This window comes from Hippocampus bargibanti, linkage group LG09, assembly GCF_051943395.1.
Source record: "Hippocampus bargibanti isolate YZ-2025 linkage group LG09, ASM5194339v1, whole genome shotgun sequence".
Lineage (NCBI taxonomy): Eukaryota > Metazoa > Chordata > Actinopteri > Syngnathiformes > Syngnathidae > Hippocampus > Hippocampus bargibanti.
The window spans coordinates 5614054-5635219 of NC_142742.1; the positions used below are offsets into that span (position 1 = coordinate 5614054).

The window sequence follows — 21166 nt, forward strand, 5'->3', positions numbered from 1 at the left end:
CTGTCAGATCCAATTGACATTGAATTAAAATGGAAAGTTAGCTGCTCTACAGACCACGAATAAGATACAAAGTGAAGACTAAACTGGATAACTTTAGATAAAGTAGTTAGTGTGTTCGCGTTAATGTGAATTTTATTTATTTTTGTGACGACGACACCCTGAACCGGTTGCCAGCCAATCGCGGGGCAGTCTCAAATAGTAACAACTCATTTGAATTTAGCTATACATATTTTGCATTGATAATATTGTATTTAACTCACCATATCACAATGATTTTATATTTGTAGTATTTAATTTAAGACAAATTAAACAGGAACAATTTGTTACGGCTTTACAGTACAGTATCGTATTTGCTCATGAGATAAACACGGTTGAACTTACAATCGACCACTATGTGGTGGTATTGTGCTGAAAAACGTCGGCATACGCTCACGTCGAATAATTACAATTAAATAGCAATCCAAAAGTGATCATTTCGTCTCGTTTTATTCATTGCCCGTGTCAATAATTGTCAAAAAAAAGTCAAATCAAACAAACAAAACAGTGCAAGCACAATATGTATAGTCTAAATTTCGGTAATAATGGCCAAAGTCAGTGGAGCAGGCGACAAGTCAATCCACCATCAAAGCAAACTCAAAGATTGCAGAATTTACGAGTCAATCTGGCCTCATATTGAGTAAAAAAAAACACATTTTCCAACTGGCTGGCCACACACACTGGACCTTAAAGCCAAATCACGATAGAGAAGGGGCGAAGAGGTCTCATCACCTTCCGCTCAGTGTGTACACTTAAAAAAGGTGAACGTTGCCATGTGAGTTTCCAATTGACAGAGGATTGGTCATGGTCGGCCTTGTGAGTCCAAATCCACGTGAGAATGCAGCATTTGGAACAGCGTGGGGCATAAAAGGCCAACGGCAGACAATGGGGGTACTCACCAGAGGATTCGGGATCTTGTAGAGCACAACAGTCTTTGATTTAACCATTTATTTATGAATTATGTATTACTTTTAATGCAAGTACGTACCCCGGTATGTGCCAGGATCGACCCGACCTCCATTAATGATTATCTTTTTTCATTTTTTATGGAGTTCTTATTAGGTGAGACTGTGAACAAATTCAGACAACGACCCGTGTTACTTCATTACGAACAAATGAAACAACCCGAGTGCACCTGCATAACAGCAACACACAGCCCAACCTCAAGCCCCTTGTGACTCTTTTGCCAATTAGCCAGGTCCCGACAGCTGAATGTGGCCGACTGCCTCCATGTCTCGGCGGGCCAAAGGGGTCAGCGCTCAATCATAGGCGAATTGGAGAGGTTGTTTTTTTTTTCCCTACTCACTAGTTGACAGGGCGGGGATGGGGTCAAAAGGGGTGGAGGGTGGTGTAAGGACCCCTGCCAGTTCTAAAGAGTAGCCTTTTGTCGCCAAGGCAGTGTCGTAGGCAGTCAAGCCTTTCACTGCCTGGCCAGCCCCCCTTTTCAGGCGTAGAACAGCTGATGACAAGGCCCCAGCTGCTAATTATCCGGCTGATGGAGAGTCACTGAAGTGGGCCTGTCAGAGCAAGGGGTGGCCTTTGTGTTTGCAATGTCCTCAATATCAGGGAGGAGGGAGTAAAGTACTTGAAATGTCTATCCAGTGAAAACTTTTGTGTGCCTAGTTTAATCATCAAATGATTGGTTGATTAATAATAATAGTTATTATTATACATTTCATTTATAAGCACCTTTCAAAACTCTCAAGGTCACTTTACCGACACAGGATAAGTTTTTCACTTAACCGGGAAGTAACTCAAGTAGATAGAAAGCTAGCTAATAGATAGCTAATAGCTTATAGCAAGCTATCAAGCTGGCTATCTATTAGCTATCTAACTAGCTAGATGCCGTGATGAAATATGCACGGATGCTACAAGCTAAATGTCAAAAGTAAACACGAAGTAAACACATCAGACGCTACATGACGAAATTTTAGCTAGTAGCTAGCTAGATAGATAGCTAATATATAGCCAGCTAGATAACTAATAGATAGCTAGATAGCTAATAGATAGCTAGATAGCCAGATAGCTAACTAGGTAGCTAGCTAGATAGCCAGATAAATAGGCAGCTGGATAGCTAGATAAATAAAAAGAAGTGAAGAGAGGAAAAAAGAAATAGGAATAAAGTTACTGGTGTGCTAAAAAAGATTTCCCATTCATACTGTCCAATCAAAATCAAGAACAGCGTGATTATGTAGCATGTGTCTACAATAACAATAGAGACTGAGTATCCTGTCACATGATTGTCACACATAAATGACGTTTAGCTACGTAGTGCTTATAAATGAAATGTATTATTATTATTATTATTATTAAACTGAGCACCCATTGTCATAACAATTAACATGGCATAGCAAGGAAAGACAGACAACATTAATACTGTGGCTCCTTTGATATGACTCCATCCTAAAGCAACAGCTGGCATATAGGAGCGGTACTCGTGGAATTCCATATGAAATAGTCCTTAGATTGAAGTTCCCGAGCTATACAGGAAAGAAAAGGGAGTCCTTATTCAACAACTGTATGCTAAAAACAAACAATACATGTTGCATAAACTTACAAGTTGTTATTTTAGGTTTAGCAGACGAATACACCTGGACTGAGTGTTGGTCCACATTGCATCCAGAGAGTGTTGTGTCAGGCACTTTGAAGTACAACTAAAATAAGAATAATACAACCAATCATCAATTTGCTGTCTTCGGTATATGTATATTTAATTTGTTGTAAATATAACATCCAAAACAAGCATAAAATGAAAATTGGAAGCAGAAGTGTGTATGAACCTACTTTGACATAAGCTGTGAGGTCTGTACAAATAGGATCAACAGGTCCCGCTGATGACCCTGAAAAGGCGATCCTCCCTTCCATTGTGACGTCACGAGATCGAGGAAACTTTTGTCCTGAATATTTATGAGTGAGGAAAAAAAATCATTAGCTTCTTTACATTTTTATTGTATTGTATTAAAAAAAACTCGCCAACACCCACCAAGAACCCATGCCACCAAGTTCTTCTCCTTTGAAACATCCACATGTCCAGAGCTCACTTTGATATCCACAGAACCCATCTGAGGTCTGCATAAAATAAATAAATCAAAATGGAAAAACAACGATTTAATAGACATAGAATTGATAAAGTCAAATTCTGAATTTCCCTACTATGTGAGTTACTGGTGCACTTAAAGTATAATGCTAACAAAGAAGACCAATTGAGGAGCCGGCGATGAGAAGAAAGGAGCGTCAGCATATATGGAACTGTGAGTCGCGGCTTGGAAGTGAAGCGGATTTACGTGGGACAGGAGATGTGAGACAATCTCTTTTCGTCAATGGATGCTACAGCTTTGTGTTTACTTGTAGCATACGTGCATATTTCACCATGGCGTCCCTGATCCACTGGTGAAAACGACGCTTTGATCCTTTCCTCTTTTATCTAGAACTGCTTCATACAACAAAGAGGATTCAGAAAGTGTTCATGATAATAACAATAACAATTTTCATTTCTAAGCGCCTTTCAAAACTCTCTCGGACACTTTACAGTCACGGGATTTTTTTGTGCGGGTGAGCAGTGGCAGCCATTCGTGTCAACGGTCACTCTACCCGGAAGTAACACACCAGCAAAGTTATGAAAGGAAGAGGAAAGGAAAGAAAGAAGTAGAAAAACAAAATACAGGAGCTGCTGGAAAGGCAGCCACTCTTGCGGCGCCATCTTTAAAACGGTGTAGGTGGGAACACAGATTACAAAACATGAAAGCGTGTCTTATTTACCTGTTAAAAAAAGGCAGGCGTGCTTCACAGTATTCAAAACCATTCTTGACGCTCTCATGAAGTTTCAAAGTCACCGACACAAGCAGATGATTTTCCTCTTCCTTTAATTGATATGACCCGAGGATGGGGGGGACAGGGACCTATCAGAAATTTGAAAAATCACTTATCAGCAAGCATGCTGCAAAGTATCTTTCCATTAGGTGTATATTTAACCTGTGATGTGTAGCCGCAGAGTCGGAAAGGCTCAAGAGGAGGAGAAAAGGGAAATTTATACGGTCCGGAGAAGGATGAACCGTCGTTGTTGTCGACGCTACATGCAGTCAAGATACTGGAATCTAATGAGGTGACGCAATGATGCACCAAGATGTCCTGCAGCGGTGAGCCATTGGGTGGCAAAGTGAGGGTCACTGTCACGTCTGGAAGAACGCCCTCCACTTCACACTGTTGAAAATACACCAAAGTAAAATACAGTGAGACCTCAATTTACAAACAACTTATCTTACAAACGTTTCGTCTTACAAACGTCAAATATCTGAAAATTAAACCTTATAATAAGCACTATTTTCATAATACACACACACCACGGCTGGCGGAGTGATCTTCGGCGGAAGCACACGACCGAACAGCACCAGAGGTTAAGTTACCAACAGTCCTTATGGAAGGTGACTCTCCTTCCATAAGCCAGCAACGACCATCAAAAAGGTAAATAAAACTTTATTTTACAGCACAGTTTACTTCTTTAATTACAGTCCTCATGTAATGTGCCTCTCTTTCCAAACAGCAATTCCCTTTGACCTTCGACCTCCAACGCCATTCCATCAAGCATAAATAACCATCACAAATGTAAATAAAGTGACTTTATGATACAATGCAGTGTATTTCTTTCATTACAATACAATAGCACATTTATTATACATAGAATATGGTATGTTGTGTGTAGTTTTAAGGCTTATTTAGTTGAAAAGTATATTTTATGGAAACCCGGGAACGGATTATTCCCATTTTAATGGTTTCCTATGGTATTTTTTTTTTAGATACACACTTTTCGCCTTACACACTCTGTCTGAGAATCAATTCGCTTTCGACTTACTTTACACATCACTGTGCCGTACACGTCCCACGTATCCTGCTTAGTAGGGTCACCATATTGCATGCAACGCACAGTTTCCGTCAGTGCTATATTCACAACAGCACGTCCACGGTGAAAGCCAGTCTTCCAGACCGGCTGTTTCTGGTTCCCAGCAGGAATGGTTCCAGAATACATGGCAAGTGACCCCAATGAGGGAACATCTAGAGGCGTGCCAAAAGGGCAGACCCGTAGAAGCACAGAGGGGAGCGTTTCCAGGCGGGAGGCCATCAGGTCATTATCAAGCTTACCCCCTGGACCCAGGAGAAAACTCTGTAATCCAAGCAGAAAGGTGATGCCTTGTGAGACACAAAGCAGGTTGGCTAGAGGCGGACGAGGCTCCTGGGGCACATCTAGTAAACCCAGGCAAGCTACAATGAGTGGTCCATCAGAGATGACCACAACTGGCCAGACCGTTTCCTGGTCAGGACCGACGCGAAGCTCGAAAGCTGGCGTCTTTGGACAGCGACGGCAATCATCTCGGAGAAGGACGAAGGGCTTGTGTGGATCTGAGAGGCCGAGCTCGGTGAGCAAGAGTCTGAGCACGGTGCTGTCTTCAGGAACTGCGACATGCAAGGATCCTCCGAATTTCTTTGCACGGTGTTCCACTGTAGCAAACCTCCTTTAAATGAACAAGCACGGTGTTACAGACACACGAGGCGCGTACCTACCTGCAACGAATAAAATAACTTACAATGCAACATACGAACCTTGAAAAGCGAACTGAAGCATGTTCGCCTTTATCATGAGTAATAATCCACAAAGCACGGAAACTCATTTATCCAGCTAATGCTGGTCACAAGGAACAGCAACAAATACAACGTAAAAGTGACAAAATTCACATTTTACTCATTCACCAACAACTCGCGACATTTCCAAGCATACAAACAACACAAGGCACTGTACTTCCTGTTTTTGCATCACGTGACAGCCAGAACCAATCACCTGACGAATGCGCATGCGCAGTTGCAAGTCTCCACCCTTCTCTCTCTCTCTCTCTCTCTCTCTCTCTCTCTCTCTCTCTCTCTCTCTCTCTCTCTCTCTCTCTCTCTCTCTCTCTCTCTCTCTCTCTCTCTCTCTCTCTCTCTCTCTCTCTCTCTCTCTCTCACTCAAGCAGGAAGTGAGACCTGCTAGCTGTCAACAAAGGGCAAAATTGGAGGAAATTAGCAAATCCATGTCGAGGTCGGCGTCATTGCTGACCCGCCGCCCCTCCGTACATATTGCATTACTTCACATCGCCAGCTGATCCTTAAAGATGACGACTACTGCTCAGCTTTTTGAGGTAAAATGATTGCTGCTATCCGTAGTTTTGTTAGCCATCCACCAGCTAAGGTGGCTAACCATTCTGAACGCACACGCTTTTTCCTCATCTGCTGTGCGTAATTTAATGGATCTGATTTATAGTTTAACACGAAGTTGCTGATGGGCTTTGCTCATCTCGCAAGGTATATCGTAACAATGTCATTCAAAGTAGTTCAACCGCGTCCGTAACCTCATAGGTTATTATTAGTAGTTGCGAGACAATTGACGCAATTGTTTTTTTTTTTTTTTTTTTTTGCGCTTTAGGAGCCTTTTGATGCTGATGAGTACATAGAAAGATTGGCCTGGAGGACTCCGGGGGGAGGCTCCAAAGGAGGGGCCGAAGCATTCGACCCAAAACGGTACTGAAAAGCATTTGCTTGAAAACAATGTTATACTTGCAGGCAAACTTTCAATTGTTTTATTTTCCCGATTAGTCACTGCAGCAATGTTTGCACACTAATGTATATTTAACCGTGATTGCAAACTCCTTTTGTTCAATTTAATGATTGCATGTTTTGTTTTTGAATGCCAAATATATTTAACAACAGCTGGGGTATACTAGTCGGATATTGTTATATACAGTATTGGTAAAACTGATACTATTTTATCCTCAAAACAATATTCATGAACATGCAACTTCATTTCTGAAGTCATATTCAGGCAGATGGTCACACTAGTGAACTTTTATGATAGTTTTTAAACAATACTTTCTCATGAACTTTATTCTTGAATTGGGCGTTTTTTATTTTGAGAAATAAAAACATGTTGCATGGAAAACCAAATCTATTATTGAATCTGACAAATTGTAAAGATTTAAGTATTATTAAAATAAAGTGAAATATGTATGAACTGAACTGTTATTTTTTATTTTTATTTGTCCTGGTTCTGCTTTTTTCAGTCAATTAAAGTTTGTTATAATGTTGTTCATGCTTGCCATGCAACTTTTTAATTAACAAAAAATGCCCACAACACTGAAACTGAATGTGTTGTTTATCCTTCTTTCCTTATCTACTTCTTGCACAAAACTGTTGCAACAACCTCCTCGGAAGCTCTTAGTAAAGCGTCATAGACGACGTATGTTTTGAGGGCACCACATTTGAGTCACCAAACCAGGGAATGAGTGTCTGCTGGGAAAGGCTGGGAGATGTCTATAAACTGCAGCCGTTGCTTTGGGAATTAATCAGAAGATTATACACTCATCATTTCGGGATGTTTCCTGCTCTGTGAAATATGCTGCTGACTTAGAACATTTGCTATGTGGCTCTGATGGCGTTGCAAAATGCAGCTGACGAAGCTGCTCGAACGTCTTAAGGCAGGGCACCCAAGAATTAAGCATGTGACGCTTTTCTCTGCCTAATAACCACTGTATGGTTGTGAGGTCAGTGGGACAAGTTTGAAACTTGATTACTTTTCTAGGCAAACTGTTGATCATCCCATACAAATTCCGCCATTTAACAACATATTTCCATCCCGTGGCAGGTTGTTGGAGGAGTTTGAAAACCACATTGAAGAGCTCAAACAACTGGATGAAAAGATACAGCGGAGAGTGGAGAAACTGGAGCATCAGTGTCACCGTGAAGCGAAAGAATTTGCCCATAAAGTGCAGGACTTGCAGAGGAGCAACCAGGTCCGTTGTTTGAGTTCACTTGGACCCCTTCTTTATTTACAATATGTCAGAAATGTTCGCTCGGACATTGTGAACTAAGACTCGAACACAAGAATATTGTCTTTTACTGCCAGTAGGGGACACAGTTTTATGTAGCCACTTCGTGTGTGCTTTTTTGACCAACGCCCAACCTCTCTAGCCCTCTGCCAAGCTTTTTATTGAGAGTAAATGCAAAATTTAAAGGACAACCGACGTCTCCGTACAAGTTGTGTCCATAATTTGTAAAATGGCTTCAAATGACTTCTACTGAGCGTATTTTAAGAAGATTCCACAGCATATAGCTATATTTTACGTTTTAAGACTCGCTCTGAATATTCAGGAAGTCTTGTTTTTGAGTTGGTGACGAGTCCGTACGTGACGTCACGAAAGGACCACCCCCTGACCGTAAAAAAAGACGGATCAGAATCAGAATCATCTTTATTGCCAAGTATGTAGAACACACAAGGAATTTGTTTCCGGTAGAACACACTGCACTAGTATCGTCGTCAAAAAAAACCTGCTAAGTGGCACTATACAGTTCCATTTTGGCTACTGTTGAAAGAGTTCAAAGAGTTAATGGCTTAGGGGAAGAAGCTGTTTAAATGTCTGCTGGATTTGGTGCGCATGGATCGGTAGCGCTTGCCTGAGGGGAGTAGCTGGAAAAGGTGGTGGGCAGGGTGCGGAGGGTCCAGCAGGATTTTCCGCGCCCTAGTTTGGATTTTTGCAGTGTGCAAGTCCTCGAGAGTGGGTAGATAGCTAATCGCTAGCCAGCCAGATACCTAGCCAGCCAGCTAGATCGCTAATAGATAGCTAGCTAGATAGCCGGCCAGGGAGCTAGATAGCAAATAGATAGATAGCTGAAGCTTCACATGGACAACATCTTCCCTATCGAGAAAAATAAAGCAGTCACAAAGATAGTAAAAAGCACCAGAGAGTGTCGGAATGATCTATGAATCATCTCATCATATACTTTTCACTCCACTGTCTTCTCAGGTGGCCTTCCAGCATTTTCAGGAGCTCGATGAGCACATCAGTTATGTGGCAACCAAAGTGTGTCATCTGGGCGACCAGCTAGAAGGTGTAAACACTCCACGGCAGCGCGCCGTCGAAGCTCAACGTCTGATGACTTACTTTAATGAGTTCTTGGATGGGGATCTGCGGAGCAATGTCTTCAGTAACCCAGATCAGGTGAGTACGATGTTCACTCCCTGTGTGTGTGTTTGTGTTTGTCAAACCACTCACAAAGAATATTATTTAGCTGGAGGTCAGACGAAAGAAAATTAAGAAGTAAACCTCCCATAATAACTTGTCAAGTTGATCCCCCGGATTTCATCCCACAGCTAATTAGAATTAATCAAATGTCACTTGCTGTTTGATAGTTGGCAGATTGACTCGCATGGATGTCAACATGCTCATGTCAACCCGAATTGTGTTGACAGGGAGTATTGTAATGATACAGTAATCCCTCGTTTATCGCGGTTAATGCGGACCGAGACCACCCGCGATAGATGAAAAACGGCGATGTAGCGAACATTACATGGATTGGTAAATTTAGAGGACAACCGACAACCAAGTTGTGTCCATAATTTGTAAAATCACTTCAAATGACATCTACTGAGCGAATTTTACAAAGAGTCCACCGCATATAGCTATATTTTACGTTTTAAGACTCGCGCTGAATATTCAGGAAGTCTTTTTTTCGAGTTGATGACGATGCCTGACGTGACGTCACGTCTGGAATGCCCCTGACCGAGAAAGCGACACACAATGTATTTTGGGTACTTTGTTTGGTCTGAAAACTTCGTGTTGATGGCGGAATTAGAAGGAAAACACATAAATAGCGCGATGGTGAATTGTTGTGTATTGCACCAAGACTACTATTTGACACTAGTTGACACACATTCCCGGCAGACAAATCAGCCCATTTCCAACAGAGCTTGGGCGCCAACGTGTACGACAATTTTGGCCACCCAGCCAGCATCTCACTCTCGCACAGCAATTGACCATGTGATGGCACCAGAGTTTGCGAGTCATTTTGCCTCCGAGTCTCTAGTCAACATTTTGAATGGATTTCGACTTACAACCATTTCGACTTACGACCGTTTGGTCGGAACGGAACTCGGTCGTAAGTTGGATGTTACCTGTATCTAGAAAAGGTTGTCGAAATACTGTATCTTTCCAGATTCCTTTTCCCGAGCGAAAAGTTGCAAGTGAATAGCTGGAGGGGAATGGCTTTGCTAATCCTCCTGAAAGGGAGGGAAGGGCCGCCGGCGTGGAGACAAGTGCTGCTAAACCCTGACTGCAGGGAGACGGTTACATTACTTACATGGGATTTAGCTAATCTTAGCTGGGGGGACAGATACTTAGAAAACCTTTGCTGAGCAGAAAGGCTGGATCCTCCTCACGGGAGAAGAGTAATGATGTTAGCTGAGGCAGGCATCTGCGGGAACAGAGGAGTTGCAGACGGCGTGCCTTTCGCCGGTCCAGGGCTTTTTTTTTTTTACAGTCAGCGTGTATGTCAGTAGGCGGGTGGGATGGAGGGGGATTCCCCCCCCCCCGCAGACAGATATCCCTGGCCGGACAGATTATTGAAAGCGATTTGGAATCCTTCAGGATTACAGGCCATTGAGAAAAGCCATGGCAATAAAGAGCTGTAAGTGCTGCTAAGGCAGGACCGCTGGTGCCGATGATGCCCAGGTGATAGTCGAAGAGGCCGTCTGTTGTCAACCGGCTGTTCAACACGGAGAGGCGGAGGAAGTCTGCTCTTAACTCATTCACTGCTAGACGATGTGCAAAAATGTGTCGGCTCCAGTGCCAGGGTTATTGTCATTTTCACTGAAATTGCAGGACCGACAGAATATTGAGTTTTAGGATGACATAAACATTCAATGCAGCGTAAGAAACATGATACTTTATTGTTTCATCAGGAAAAAGAGAGTTCATTCCTAAATTGTATGGGTCTGCAGTTATCTGAGCTTGAAATGGGGGCAGCTTTTTGAAAGGAAAATGCTGCCCCCTTGTGGGAGGAAAAACATTGCTAAAGGTTTGACAGAAGCTTTAAACGGCAGCTAACTAGCTAGCTGTCCCTCTCTCGAGCGTGAAATTTAGCCAGCTAACTAGCTAACTTTCTCACTCGAGCGTGAAATTTAGCCAGCTAACTAGCTAACTTTCTCACTCGAGCGTTAAATTTATCCAGCTAACTAGCTCTCTCTCTCTCTCTTGATGGCTTTCTCTCTCTCGCTCTCTCTCTCTCGAGCTTGATATTTAGCTAGCTAACTAGCTAGCTGTCTCTTCTCTTTCTCTCTCTCTCTACCTCTTTATTGAGTGTGATATTTAGCTAGCTTACTAGCTAGCCATCTCGCTCTACCCCTCTCTCTGTGTCTCTCTCTTTCTGTCTCGCTCTCTCGCTCTCTCATTTCTCCCACACTGACTTTCTCTCCCTTCTTCAGATTAAAGAGGCTGCTGATATCATTCAGAAGCTGCATCTTATTGCCCAGGAGCTGCCGTTCGACAGGTGAGTCAGGCATCCTGAAGGCAGCTTTAGACAAGGGGGCACTGGCAAACAAGGAGAAGGTGCTGTATTAAGCATGTAAACTGTTCATCAAAGTCTTTAGCCGAGTTTTACATATGTAAGCGTTTTAAATGTTAATATTTTTTTAAACAAAGCTCTAACTCACAAGGTACATTAAAATGTTGCCATTTCTGTATCTTGGATCTCCAGCGAGGTCATTTTCGAAAAGATCAAAATTCTGCCTGTGCACAGATAATGATGCTCACTTTTAATTGAAACAGTAAGAGATCTAATCATTTTTAATATTTACCAATATGTTTTTTTTGGTTGTGTATTTTTAATGTGACTGTGGTGTGTGGTGTTACATAAGTGGGCTGCAGGTGTTTTACACATTTTTTTAATTGGCGTACTGAGCTACAAATATGGTTCCAAATATTTTCAAGTTTTTCATTGCTCCTCTTTAATACCTAAGTACTTCCCTCCATCTCTCCCATTAAAAATGAATATTAGTTTCATTATAAAAACAACAGATTGTGCAAATCTGAGATTCAGGTTCCACAAATGAAATGTTGGATTAGATTGGATGTAGCTTTATTCGTCTTGCAGTGGAGAAATGTAAATTTCACAGCAGCAGAATTGTGAAAGGAATCGTAAAGAAAAGAAAGAAGTAGAAAAACAAAATACAAGAGCTACTGGAAAGGCAGCCACTCTCGCTGTGCCATCTTGAAGTAAAAAAAAAAAAAAACGAAATAACGAAACAAATAATATGACAATACAAAGACACAGTGTTTGGGAAGTCATATTCCAATCTATGATACTAAAATATGTTTCAAAAAACGTATTTCAATGGTCTCTTCATTTTTTTAAAGGGTCCTTTTGTATTGGCTCTTATAACAGATGCACCCAATGAACGTTATGGTGATTGTGGCATATGACACTAATATCGCTCTTTTATTTTTGTGGTCTAAACAGATTTGCAGATGTCAAAGCCAAAATTGCAAGTATGTTGATTCCATGATTCAGCATTCATCAGAATATTCACAAAAAATGTTATATTGTGACGAATCGTTGGATTTTTCCAGGCAAGTACCATGATCTGGAGCGACAGTTAATCCAGGAGTTCACCGCCGCCCAGCGCAGGGGAGAGATTGGACGAATGCGGGAAGTGGCTGCCGTTCTCTTACATTTCAAGGTGACCGCAAGCAAGAAAAAATCTCGTAAACATCAACTGTAGATTAATTGCCTGGCTATGATGAGATTTTTTTTAACATTTCCTTAAAATTGCAACCTTTTGTCACTTTCTTAAGGGATATGCGCACTGTGTCGACGTCTACATCAAACAGTGTCAGGAAGTAAGTGACACTTCTTTTGTTTACAAATGGATTCCTATTTCTCATCTTGGATAAAGACAGTGATACCTCAGCTTATGAACTTAATTGGTTACCAGAAAAAGTGTGTAAGGTGAAACGTTTGTCTGCCAAACATTTCTCATAAGAAACCATTAAAAATGTGAATAATCAGTTCCCAAGTCCCCATAAAACATAATTTTCTACTAAATAAGCCTTAAAAGTACACAAAATATACCTTATTTTATGTATAATAAATGTGCTATTGGATTGTAATTAAAGAAATAAACTGTTCTGTATAATAAAGTCGTTTTATTTCCCTTTGTGATGGTCGTTGATGTCGTTGCCTCTTGATGATATCCGAGTGAAGTTGCCGTGCTTTCTCAGCGATAATACCCTCGCTCACTGTCCCCTGCTAGCTGCTTTTCGTTAATCCAAATCAACAGAAGTTTTTCAACTTCTTCTATTGCCTGAGACTGTTGCTGAGACAACACAGAAACACCCTTAGCCACACGTAGCAATGGTCGACTTAACATACAGGTACTTAATTGGTTCCTAGAAAGAGTGTGTAAGGTGAAAAGTTTGTCTGCCAAAATTTACTTCCCATAAGAAAGCATTAAAAATGCGAATAATCCGTTCCCAGGTCCCCATAAAACATAATTTTCTACTAAATAAGCCTTAAAACTACACAAAATATACCTTATTTTATGTATAATAAATGTGCTATTGGATTGTAATTAATAATGTATAATAAAGTCGTTTTATTTCCCTTTGTGATGGTCGTTGATGTCGTTGCCTCTCGATGATATCCGAGTGAAGTTGCCGTGCTTTCTCAGCTATAATACCCTCGCTCACTGTCCCCTGCTAGCTGCTTTTCATTAATCCAAATCAGCAGAAGTTTTTCAACTTCTTCTATTGCCTGAGACTGTTGCTGAGACAACACAGAAACACCCTTAGCCGCACGTCGCAATGGTCGATTTGGCATACATGTACTGGGACGCTAAATTTAGTGTTCGTAAGGTAAAACGTTTGTGAGCTAAAGTGTTTGTAACCGAGGTATCACAGTACTTGGATTAAATTCTTCCCTTGGTCATAGGGTGCGTACATGAGGAATGATGTGTTTGAAGACACAGCAGTCCTCTGCCAAAGGGTCAACAAACAGGTGGGCGAGGTTTTCAGTAGTCCGGAGACCGTCATGGCCAAACTGATCCAGAACATCTTTGAAAACAAATTGCAGGTACTTTTCTTGCTGACTTGTGAAAGGCCCAAGGCCCTCAAGTTGCCTTTCCTTTGTTGTTTATTCTGATTACATTGTGTCTGCAGGCCCACGTCAGGGAAAAACTAGATGGCACGCGGCACTCGGATGTGGAACAGTACCTCAAGAACCTCTATGATCTTTACACAAGGTAAGTCATTCCTCTTTTCAATTCTTTTCCCGATACAAAAATTTCCATTCTCATATTTTGTGTGTCCAAACACTCCAGAACCACATTGTTGGCCACCAAGCTCGGCGAGTTCAACCTCGGTTCTGACAAGCACACTTTCCTGTCCAAGCTCATAAAGAGCATCTTCTCCTCCTACCTGGAAAGCTACATTGACATGGAGAAGGACTACCTTCGCACGCGCGGCGCTATGATTCTCCAGCGCTACTATGACTCCAAAAACCACCAGAAACGACCAATTGGTACCGGCAGGTCAGTTTACGTCAGTGTAGGTTCTCAGTCGTACAGGAGTGGTCCATGGATGAAAAGGTTTCTTCAGCCGTCGTCTGTACTTCTTTGGATGTGTCGGAGTTTTCGCTCGTCATCAGAAGAGCTTCATCAGCGAACTAAAGTTGCGCTGGTAACTCTAGCCGTATATACAAGTAACATCCGACTTACGACCGGCTCGACTTATGACCACCCATACTTACAACCACGACCTATTTTTTAATTTTTAATTATACGCAATGCGCTAGCAGGCCGGAATTTTTACGGCGATTTTGGCCAGCCAGCCAGCATCTCACTCTCGCACAGCAATCCACCGTGTGATGGCACGAGAGGGCGGAGTTTGCGAGTGATTTAGCCTCCGAGTCTCTATTCAACATTTTGAATGTATTTCGACTTATGACCATTTTGACTTAGGACCGTTTGATCGGAATGGAACTTGGTCGTAAGTTGGATGTTACCTGTATATGCCTTACAGTAGGGACCTATCAGAGCAGAGGTCTGTCCATTAGAGATATACGTATATATGCATATATATAGGGCCATAGTTACCAGCTCAACTTTAGTTCGCTGACGAAGCTCTTCGGATGAGGAGCGAAACGTCCGACACCTTCAAAGAAGTACAGATGATGGCGGAAGAAACCTTTTTCAAGTCAGTTTACCTTATTAAATCCTCGATTCACTTACACAACCACCTACTGATATGAAATTGTGTTCCCGTGCAGTATCCAAGAACTGAAGGAGAGGATCAGACAACGTACTAATCTACCACTGGGCCCGATTATTGACACCCACGGAGAAACCTTTCTCTCTCCGGAATTGGTGGTCAACCTGCTGCAAGAAACACGACATGCCTTTGAGAGATGCAACCGGGTGAGGCTACAAGTCTTATTCAGAATCCGAATCATCTTTATTGTGCAAAGTATCAAGCAGACTGTGGTTCAAGCGAGTACAGAGCTGGAGCTACAATGATTATAACGGGATGCTGTTCCGTAGGGTTGTGCAAAATTGCAAAGAGGCACTATACAGTTATATTTTGTTTACTGTTTAGATAGTTCATGAAGAAGCTGTTTAAATGTCTAATAGATTTGGTGCGCATGGATCGGTAGTGTCTGCCTGAAGGGAGTCGCTGGAAAAGGTGGTGGGCAGGGTGTGGAGGGTCATTTATTGACATTTTTGTTGCTCTAAGTGCAAAACTCACACTCTTACTTTTTTGTTCATGGTGGCGTAAGCTTTCAGATCCTGCCGACCTACCCAAGAATGCCTTTGTAATCTTCCTGCTGCTGGTCGAGCATCTGTGCGTGGAGCATATTGATTATGCCTTGGAGATCGGCCTTTCGGGTACAGTCACCTTTTACTATGGCGTTTTAGAACCTGGTATTACCGATAACATTTTTTTTAAGCTCAGCCTCCACCAAAATGCATTTCAAAATGTGCTCTTAATAAATTGAGTTCAATTTGAACTTGAAGGACCCTGAATTGCATCATCTGATTCAATTCTCGCTATCTTGTTTCCGTACAGCGATTCCTTCCTCAGATGCCAAGAATGCCAACTTGTACTTCCTGGATGTGGTCCAACAGGCGAACTCTATATTCCACTTGTTTGACAAGCAGTTCAACGACCAGCTTATGCCTCTAATAAGGTTTGTTGGGCGTGAAACGGTTTACAGTATAGAGCACTGGTGTCAAAGTCAAGGCCCGGGAACGAAATCTGCCCCGCCACATAATTTTTTTGGGCCCACGATAGCAAAATCAAAGTTGTGACATTCCGTGATGCTGTCTAAAGTCCAAACCGAAATTTCAAATTGGCCCATAGAAACCACCATAACAGTTATTATTGGTTTGATTTTCTTCAAAGGATGACCCTGCGCCTGATACGCCTTATAATGAAGTAATATTGAGCCACAACAGGTTTCGCAACTACTCTCATTTCCCCCTGTAAAAGAAGTAGTGCACAACAGCAGCCTCTACTGTAGCGCCTTATAATGTAGTGTGCATTGTATTTGGACAACTTTTGTATATTTATGTATTATATTGGAAAACGTTTTTCATTTATTGAAGGTGCGCCATATAGTCCAGTGCGTCTTATATATGGGAAAAGTTTGTAAATACACCATTCATTGGGGGTGCTCCTTATGTATCGGTGCACCTTATACTACCAAAAAATACGACATTTACTTATTTGTTGTTTGTTTTATATATTTATGTTTATGTGAAAAACACCACATCACCGGACTGCCTTATAGTGCCGTGCGCCTTATACGTGGAAAAGGTTTTAAAATACATCATTCATTGGGGAGCGCCTTATACCCTGGTGCACCTTATACACCGGAAAATACGTTATTTATTTATTTATTTATTTATTTGTTCGATGTTTCATTTATTTATTTTTTATATGAAAAACACCAGATCGCTAGACTGCCTTGTAGTGCGGTACGCCTTATACATGGAAAAAAAATTGAAAATACACCATTCATTGGGGGTGAGCCTTATACTCCGGTGCACCTTACACACCGGAAAATATGTTATTTATCTATTTATTTAGTTAGTTAGTTTTTGGTTGGTTGTTTGTTTGTGTCATATATTTCTTTCTTATGTGAAAAGCACCAGAACTGCCTTATAGTCTGGGTATGTTTTATGTCTGGAAAAAGTTTGAAAATACACCATTCAATGGGTGTGCGCTTTATAAACAGGTGCGCCTTATACACCAGAAAATACGGTACCTTCGGGTTGATAGGTGACCTATAAATTGTTTGCCTTGCGCTTTAATTCAAATCAATGTTTGCAGTTCATCTCCAAAGTTAGCCGAATGTTTGCACAAGAAGAAAGAAGTGATTGAACAAATGGAAGTAAAACTGGACACAGGAATCGACAGGTGAGTGTGGTCTGACAAGTACTTTGGGTTTGCATGCCGATTAAAAAAAAAAAAAAAAAAAAAAAAAAACGATCGTTCGCCAATGGCTGCGGTTGTAATATATGCGGCAGAACGTTAAACTGCATGGTGGGACAAATGAAGCACATCTTGGCAACCGAACAGAAGAAGACTGATTTCAAGCCAGAGGATGAGAACAACGTCATGATCCAGTACACAACGGTAAATTGCGCACGAGCTGCCAAATTTCTTGCATTTTTGTTTTTCACCGACTTTCCACCCACTTTGTATCGGGCAGGCCTGCGCCAAGGTTTGTGCCTACGTCAGCCGGCAGGTGGAACACGTGCGCAAGTCGATGGATGGCAAAAATGTGGACACGGTGTTGACGGAGTTGGGTGTTCGTTTTCATCGCCTCATTCATGAGCACCTGCAGCAATACAACTACAGCTCCATGGGTGGCATGCTGGCCATCTGCGATGTCGCCGAATACCGACGATGCGCCAAAGATTTCAGGGTGAGAATGGGCCTGCAAAATATGGCCTTTTGTACCAACGCTCAGCCTGTGTGTTGTCTTGAAATATCATTTGCACATCAGATGACGTCACTCTTTGCGTTTCTCTATTGGCATCATTGTGACTCCTCCAAAATAAACTCAGATTTTTCTTCTTGAGTCTATTTTTTTCTGTGGGCGATTAATCGGCTTTTAATCGCAATTTTCGTTGCCCATGATTAAATTAACTTGACCATTGGTGATATTGACGTTTTTTTTTTTTGTTTTTTATGGATCCGTTCACACTCCAAAAACAGATGTGACTTCTAATTGGATTTGATTGGATTAGCCTTTATTCGTCTCTCAATGAAGAAATTTACATTTCACAGGAGCAAAGTGATGAAAGTAAGAAGAAAGGAAATGAAAAAGTAGAAAAACAAAATACAGGAGCTCCTGTAAAGGCGCCATCTTGAAGTACAAAAAAAAAATAACAAATAATGTGGCACAACACAAAAGACACACACAGCCATTCAATTTTAAGCACTTTCTGCACCCTCTTTGTAGCATGAAGCAGTTCTAGATGAAAGAGGAGAGGACCAAAGCGTCATTTGCACCAATGGATCAGAGACATCATGGTGCAATGTGCACGTTTGCTAGAAGCTAAATGTTGAAAGCAAATGTACATTTCACTGCAGCACAGTGATAAAAGAAGAAAGGAAAGGAAGAAGTAGAAAAACAAAGTACTGAACAGGAGCTGCTGTAAAGTCAGCCAATCTCAGGGCGCCATCTTGAAGTCAAAACAACAACAAAAAAATAACAAATAAACAATATCAAATAAGACACAGGCAGTCGTTTAATCTTAGCACTTTCAGCGCCCTCTTTGTTGTATGAATCAGTTCTAGATGAAAGGAGAGGATCAAAGCCTCCTTTTCACCAGTGGATGACAGACATCATGGTGCAATGTGCACGTCTGCTGCAAGCCAAATGTTGAACGCAATCCATTGACGAAAAAAGATTGTCTCACATCTCCTGTGCCACGTAAATCCACTTCAATTCCAAGCTGCGACAATTCCACATCATACTGGCAGTAAACTAGTAGGGTGGAAGGAGGTAAAAATAGTAGATCAGATTTTAACTGGACTGTTCAGACTGCATATGGAGTCACTCTGATCATCTCCAGTTCTTATATTTTAATTTATGGATCTATATTTTGTTGTTGTAATTGGAATATCGTATCTTTGTGTTCATCGTGCAGGTCCCTCTGGTGCTTCAGCTCTTCGACACTCTGCACGCCCTTTGTAACCTCCTGGTTGTTGCCCCTGACAACCTGAAACAGGTGTGCTCAGGCGAGCAACTCACCAATCTGGACCGTAACCTCCTGCACGCTTTCGTCCAGCTCCGAGTGGACTACCGTTCAGCCCGACTGGGTCGCCACTTTAGCTAATGATTGGGCCAACATTTGACAAACGAACCTCCGTCCAGTACCGCAGTCCACCGCCATGCTTCCATGAGTTTTATGCGCTTTGGATAGAGACACCTCGGCCTTTCAATCCACCTTGACAGACTCTCCAGATTGTTCCTTGAATGTGGGATCATGTGCATTTTACCTCTTGCATACGATTTGTTTTTAAATACTAATCTATTACAACGAGTGACACCTCCAGTTTCTCCATAAATGGACGTCGATTTATCAGCCTATGTACAAAGACATCTTATTTTTAATTAGGCCAACTATCGAAATACAGGGTGACCCAAAAAAAACAGGCCCCAACTCTAATTAGGCCCCGTTTCTGTGTTTTGTAGTGTTTTGTCCGAATCAAATGAAATTTTGGTCATAATTAGTTTATAATATTTAAAACATCACATCAAAACACTAGGGTCTTTGGCCTATTTTTCTCCGTTCTACAGCAGATGTTCTACATGGCCTCTATTTAGCTCTGTGCAATTCTTGAAGCGCATCACGAAGTTGTCCATGACGTTACAGACCGAATTGGTGATGGCTCCCATTTCCACCCCTAATGGCTTTCTTGAGTTCCGTGATGGTTCTGGGTTTCCCTGCATAGACTCTGTCCTTAAGATTGCACCAAAATCTCTCCCGAGATTGACTGAAAGAGAACTTCAGAGGCCAAGTGATCAGTCTCAAGACTAATGTTGAGTGTTTCTTTGGGGCTATCTTAAGGACAGAGTATACGCAAGGAAACCCAGAACCATCACGGAACTCAAGAAAACTATTAGGGAGGAGATGAGAGCCATTACCAATTCAGACTCTGTCCTTAAGATAGTACCAAAACTTGTCCCAAGATTGACTGAAAGAGAACTTCAGAGGCCAAGTGATCAGTCTCAAGACTGATATTGAGTGGGTACCCCATAACCTGGACCTAATACCCTCCATATTTTTTTCTTTTGGGCTCTCTTAAGGACAGAGTCTACGCAAGGAAACCCCCAGATTATTGATTGAGATGAGAGCCATTCTCAATTCAGTCTGTAAGAACGTCATGCCTTAAGAAATACACGGAGCTAAATGGAGGCCATCTAGACCATATGATGTAGAACGAAGTAAAAAAGGCCAAAGACCCTAGTGTTTTGATGTAATGTTTTGACTATATAAACTAGTTAGGACCAAAGTTTCCTTTCGTTAGGACAAAACACTACAAAAAGGGGCCTACTTAAAGTTCGGGCCCGTTTTTTTCGGGTCACCTTCTATTCTGGATTCTCTCGTGCACCCAGAATAAACTCTCAAACTGCTGTGACGGGCGACAAATAATACACTGAGTCAGCCTAAGAAGCATGCGATAGAGCTCCATCTGGATAAGAGAGACACATGACCACCTCGCCGACCATTGACCCCTAAACACAAAAGCAAATGTCAAGAGGCCACTGCCAGTGAAGTGAAATCCAAACTCCAAACTGGGGTCTGAGAATCTCTTCAGAGGTTTTGGGTGGTCCTTTGTTAGCTCAGATGACTGCCGCGATGGGTCACTGAGTATGTGTCACTGTAATTGCATAGATCAACACTTGCTCAAAGACGTTCCTGGTGAGAAATGTCCTTGGTTCTGGGTCAGGGGACATTGAAATATCGACCTTTTTGTGATTAAAGAAACACACCAAGGGAGAATCTTTTCACATTGGGGTTTAATAGTTGTCTTTTGGCGCTATGAGAGGAGGTCCAGTGCCAGGGTTTTTGTCATTGTCATTTGAATTCCAGGACCCACAAAATATTGATTTTTAGGACTACATAAACAATCAATACAGTGTTAGAAATTTTCAACCACAGGTGTCTAAGTCGAGGCCCGGGGGCCAAATCTGGCCCCCCACATCATTTTATTCGGCCCGAGAAAGCAAATGAAACTTCCGTGATGGTTGTTAAAATCCA

The 21166-nt window shown here is 41.8% G+C and overlaps 2 protein-coding genes across 2 annotated transcripts; one reads left to right on the plus strand and one right to left on the minus strand.

The window, feature by feature from the left end:
• Positions 1 to 10: 10 nt before the first annotated feature.
• On the minus strand, positions 11 to 5833 carry ap5m1 (adaptor related protein complex 5 subunit mu 1). Its single transcript, XM_089004974.1, has 8 exons — positions 5632 to 5833; positions 4886 to 5543; positions 4009 to 4236; positions 3796 to 3935; positions 3020 to 3105; positions 2821 to 2933; positions 2594 to 2690; positions 11 to 2516 (listed from the first exon to the last, which is right to left on the minus strand). The coding sequence occupies exons 1-8, from the start codon at positions 5697 to 5699 to the stop codon at positions 2440 to 2442; spliced, it is 1467 nt and encodes a 488-aa protein (XP_088861100.1). The 5' UTR covers positions 5700 to 5833; the 3' UTR covers positions 11 to 2439.
• Positions 5834 to 6041: 208 nt separating this feature from the next.
• Positions 6042 to 20910, plus strand: exoc5 (exocyst complex component 5). The gene is made up of 18 exons (XM_089004995.1): positions 6042 to 6203; positions 6488 to 6582; positions 7703 to 7850; positions 8862 to 9056; positions 11318 to 11382; positions 12352 to 12380; positions 12462 to 12571; positions 12687 to 12731; positions 13822 to 13962; positions 14049 to 14131; positions 14210 to 14419; positions 15157 to 15304; positions 15664 to 15772; positions 15954 to 16074; positions 17220 to 17306; positions 17417 to 17525; positions 17602 to 17817; positions 19049 to 20910. Exons 1-18 carry the CDS (start codon positions 6177 to 6179, stop codon positions 19235 to 19237), a joined length of 2127 nt encoding a protein of 708 aa, XP_088861121.1. The 5' UTR covers positions 6042 to 6176; the 3' UTR covers positions 19238 to 20910.
• Positions 20911 to 21166: the final 256 nt, after the last annotated feature.

Excerpts from the sequence above, each read along its gene's own strand:
- exoc5 (XM_089004995.1), top strand. The coding sequence starts at position 6,177 with ATGACGACTACTGCTCAGCTTTTTGAG. Across the intron at positions 12,732-13,821 it reads ACATCAAACAGTGTCAGGAA|GGTGCGTACATGAGGAATGA; the intron begins GTAAGTGACACT and ends CCTTGGTCATAG. Across the intron at positions 14,420-15,156 it reads CGACCAATTGGTACCGGCAG|TATCCAAGAACTGAAGGAGA; the intron begins GTCAGTTTACGT and ends GTTCCCGTGCAG.
- ap5m1 (XM_089004974.1), bottom strand. The coding sequence starts at position 5,699 with ATGAGTTTCCGTGCTTTGTGGATTATTACTCATGATAAAGGCGAACAT. Across the intron at positions 3,106-3,795 it reads CGCCTGCCTTTTTTTAACAG|ACCTCAGATGGGTTCTGTGG; the intron begins GTAAATAAGACA and ends TATTTTATGCAG. Across the intron at positions 2,691-2,820 it reads ACCTCACAGCTTATGTCAAA|TTGTACTTCAAAGTGCCTGA; the intron begins GTAGGTTCATAC and ends TTCTTATTTTAG.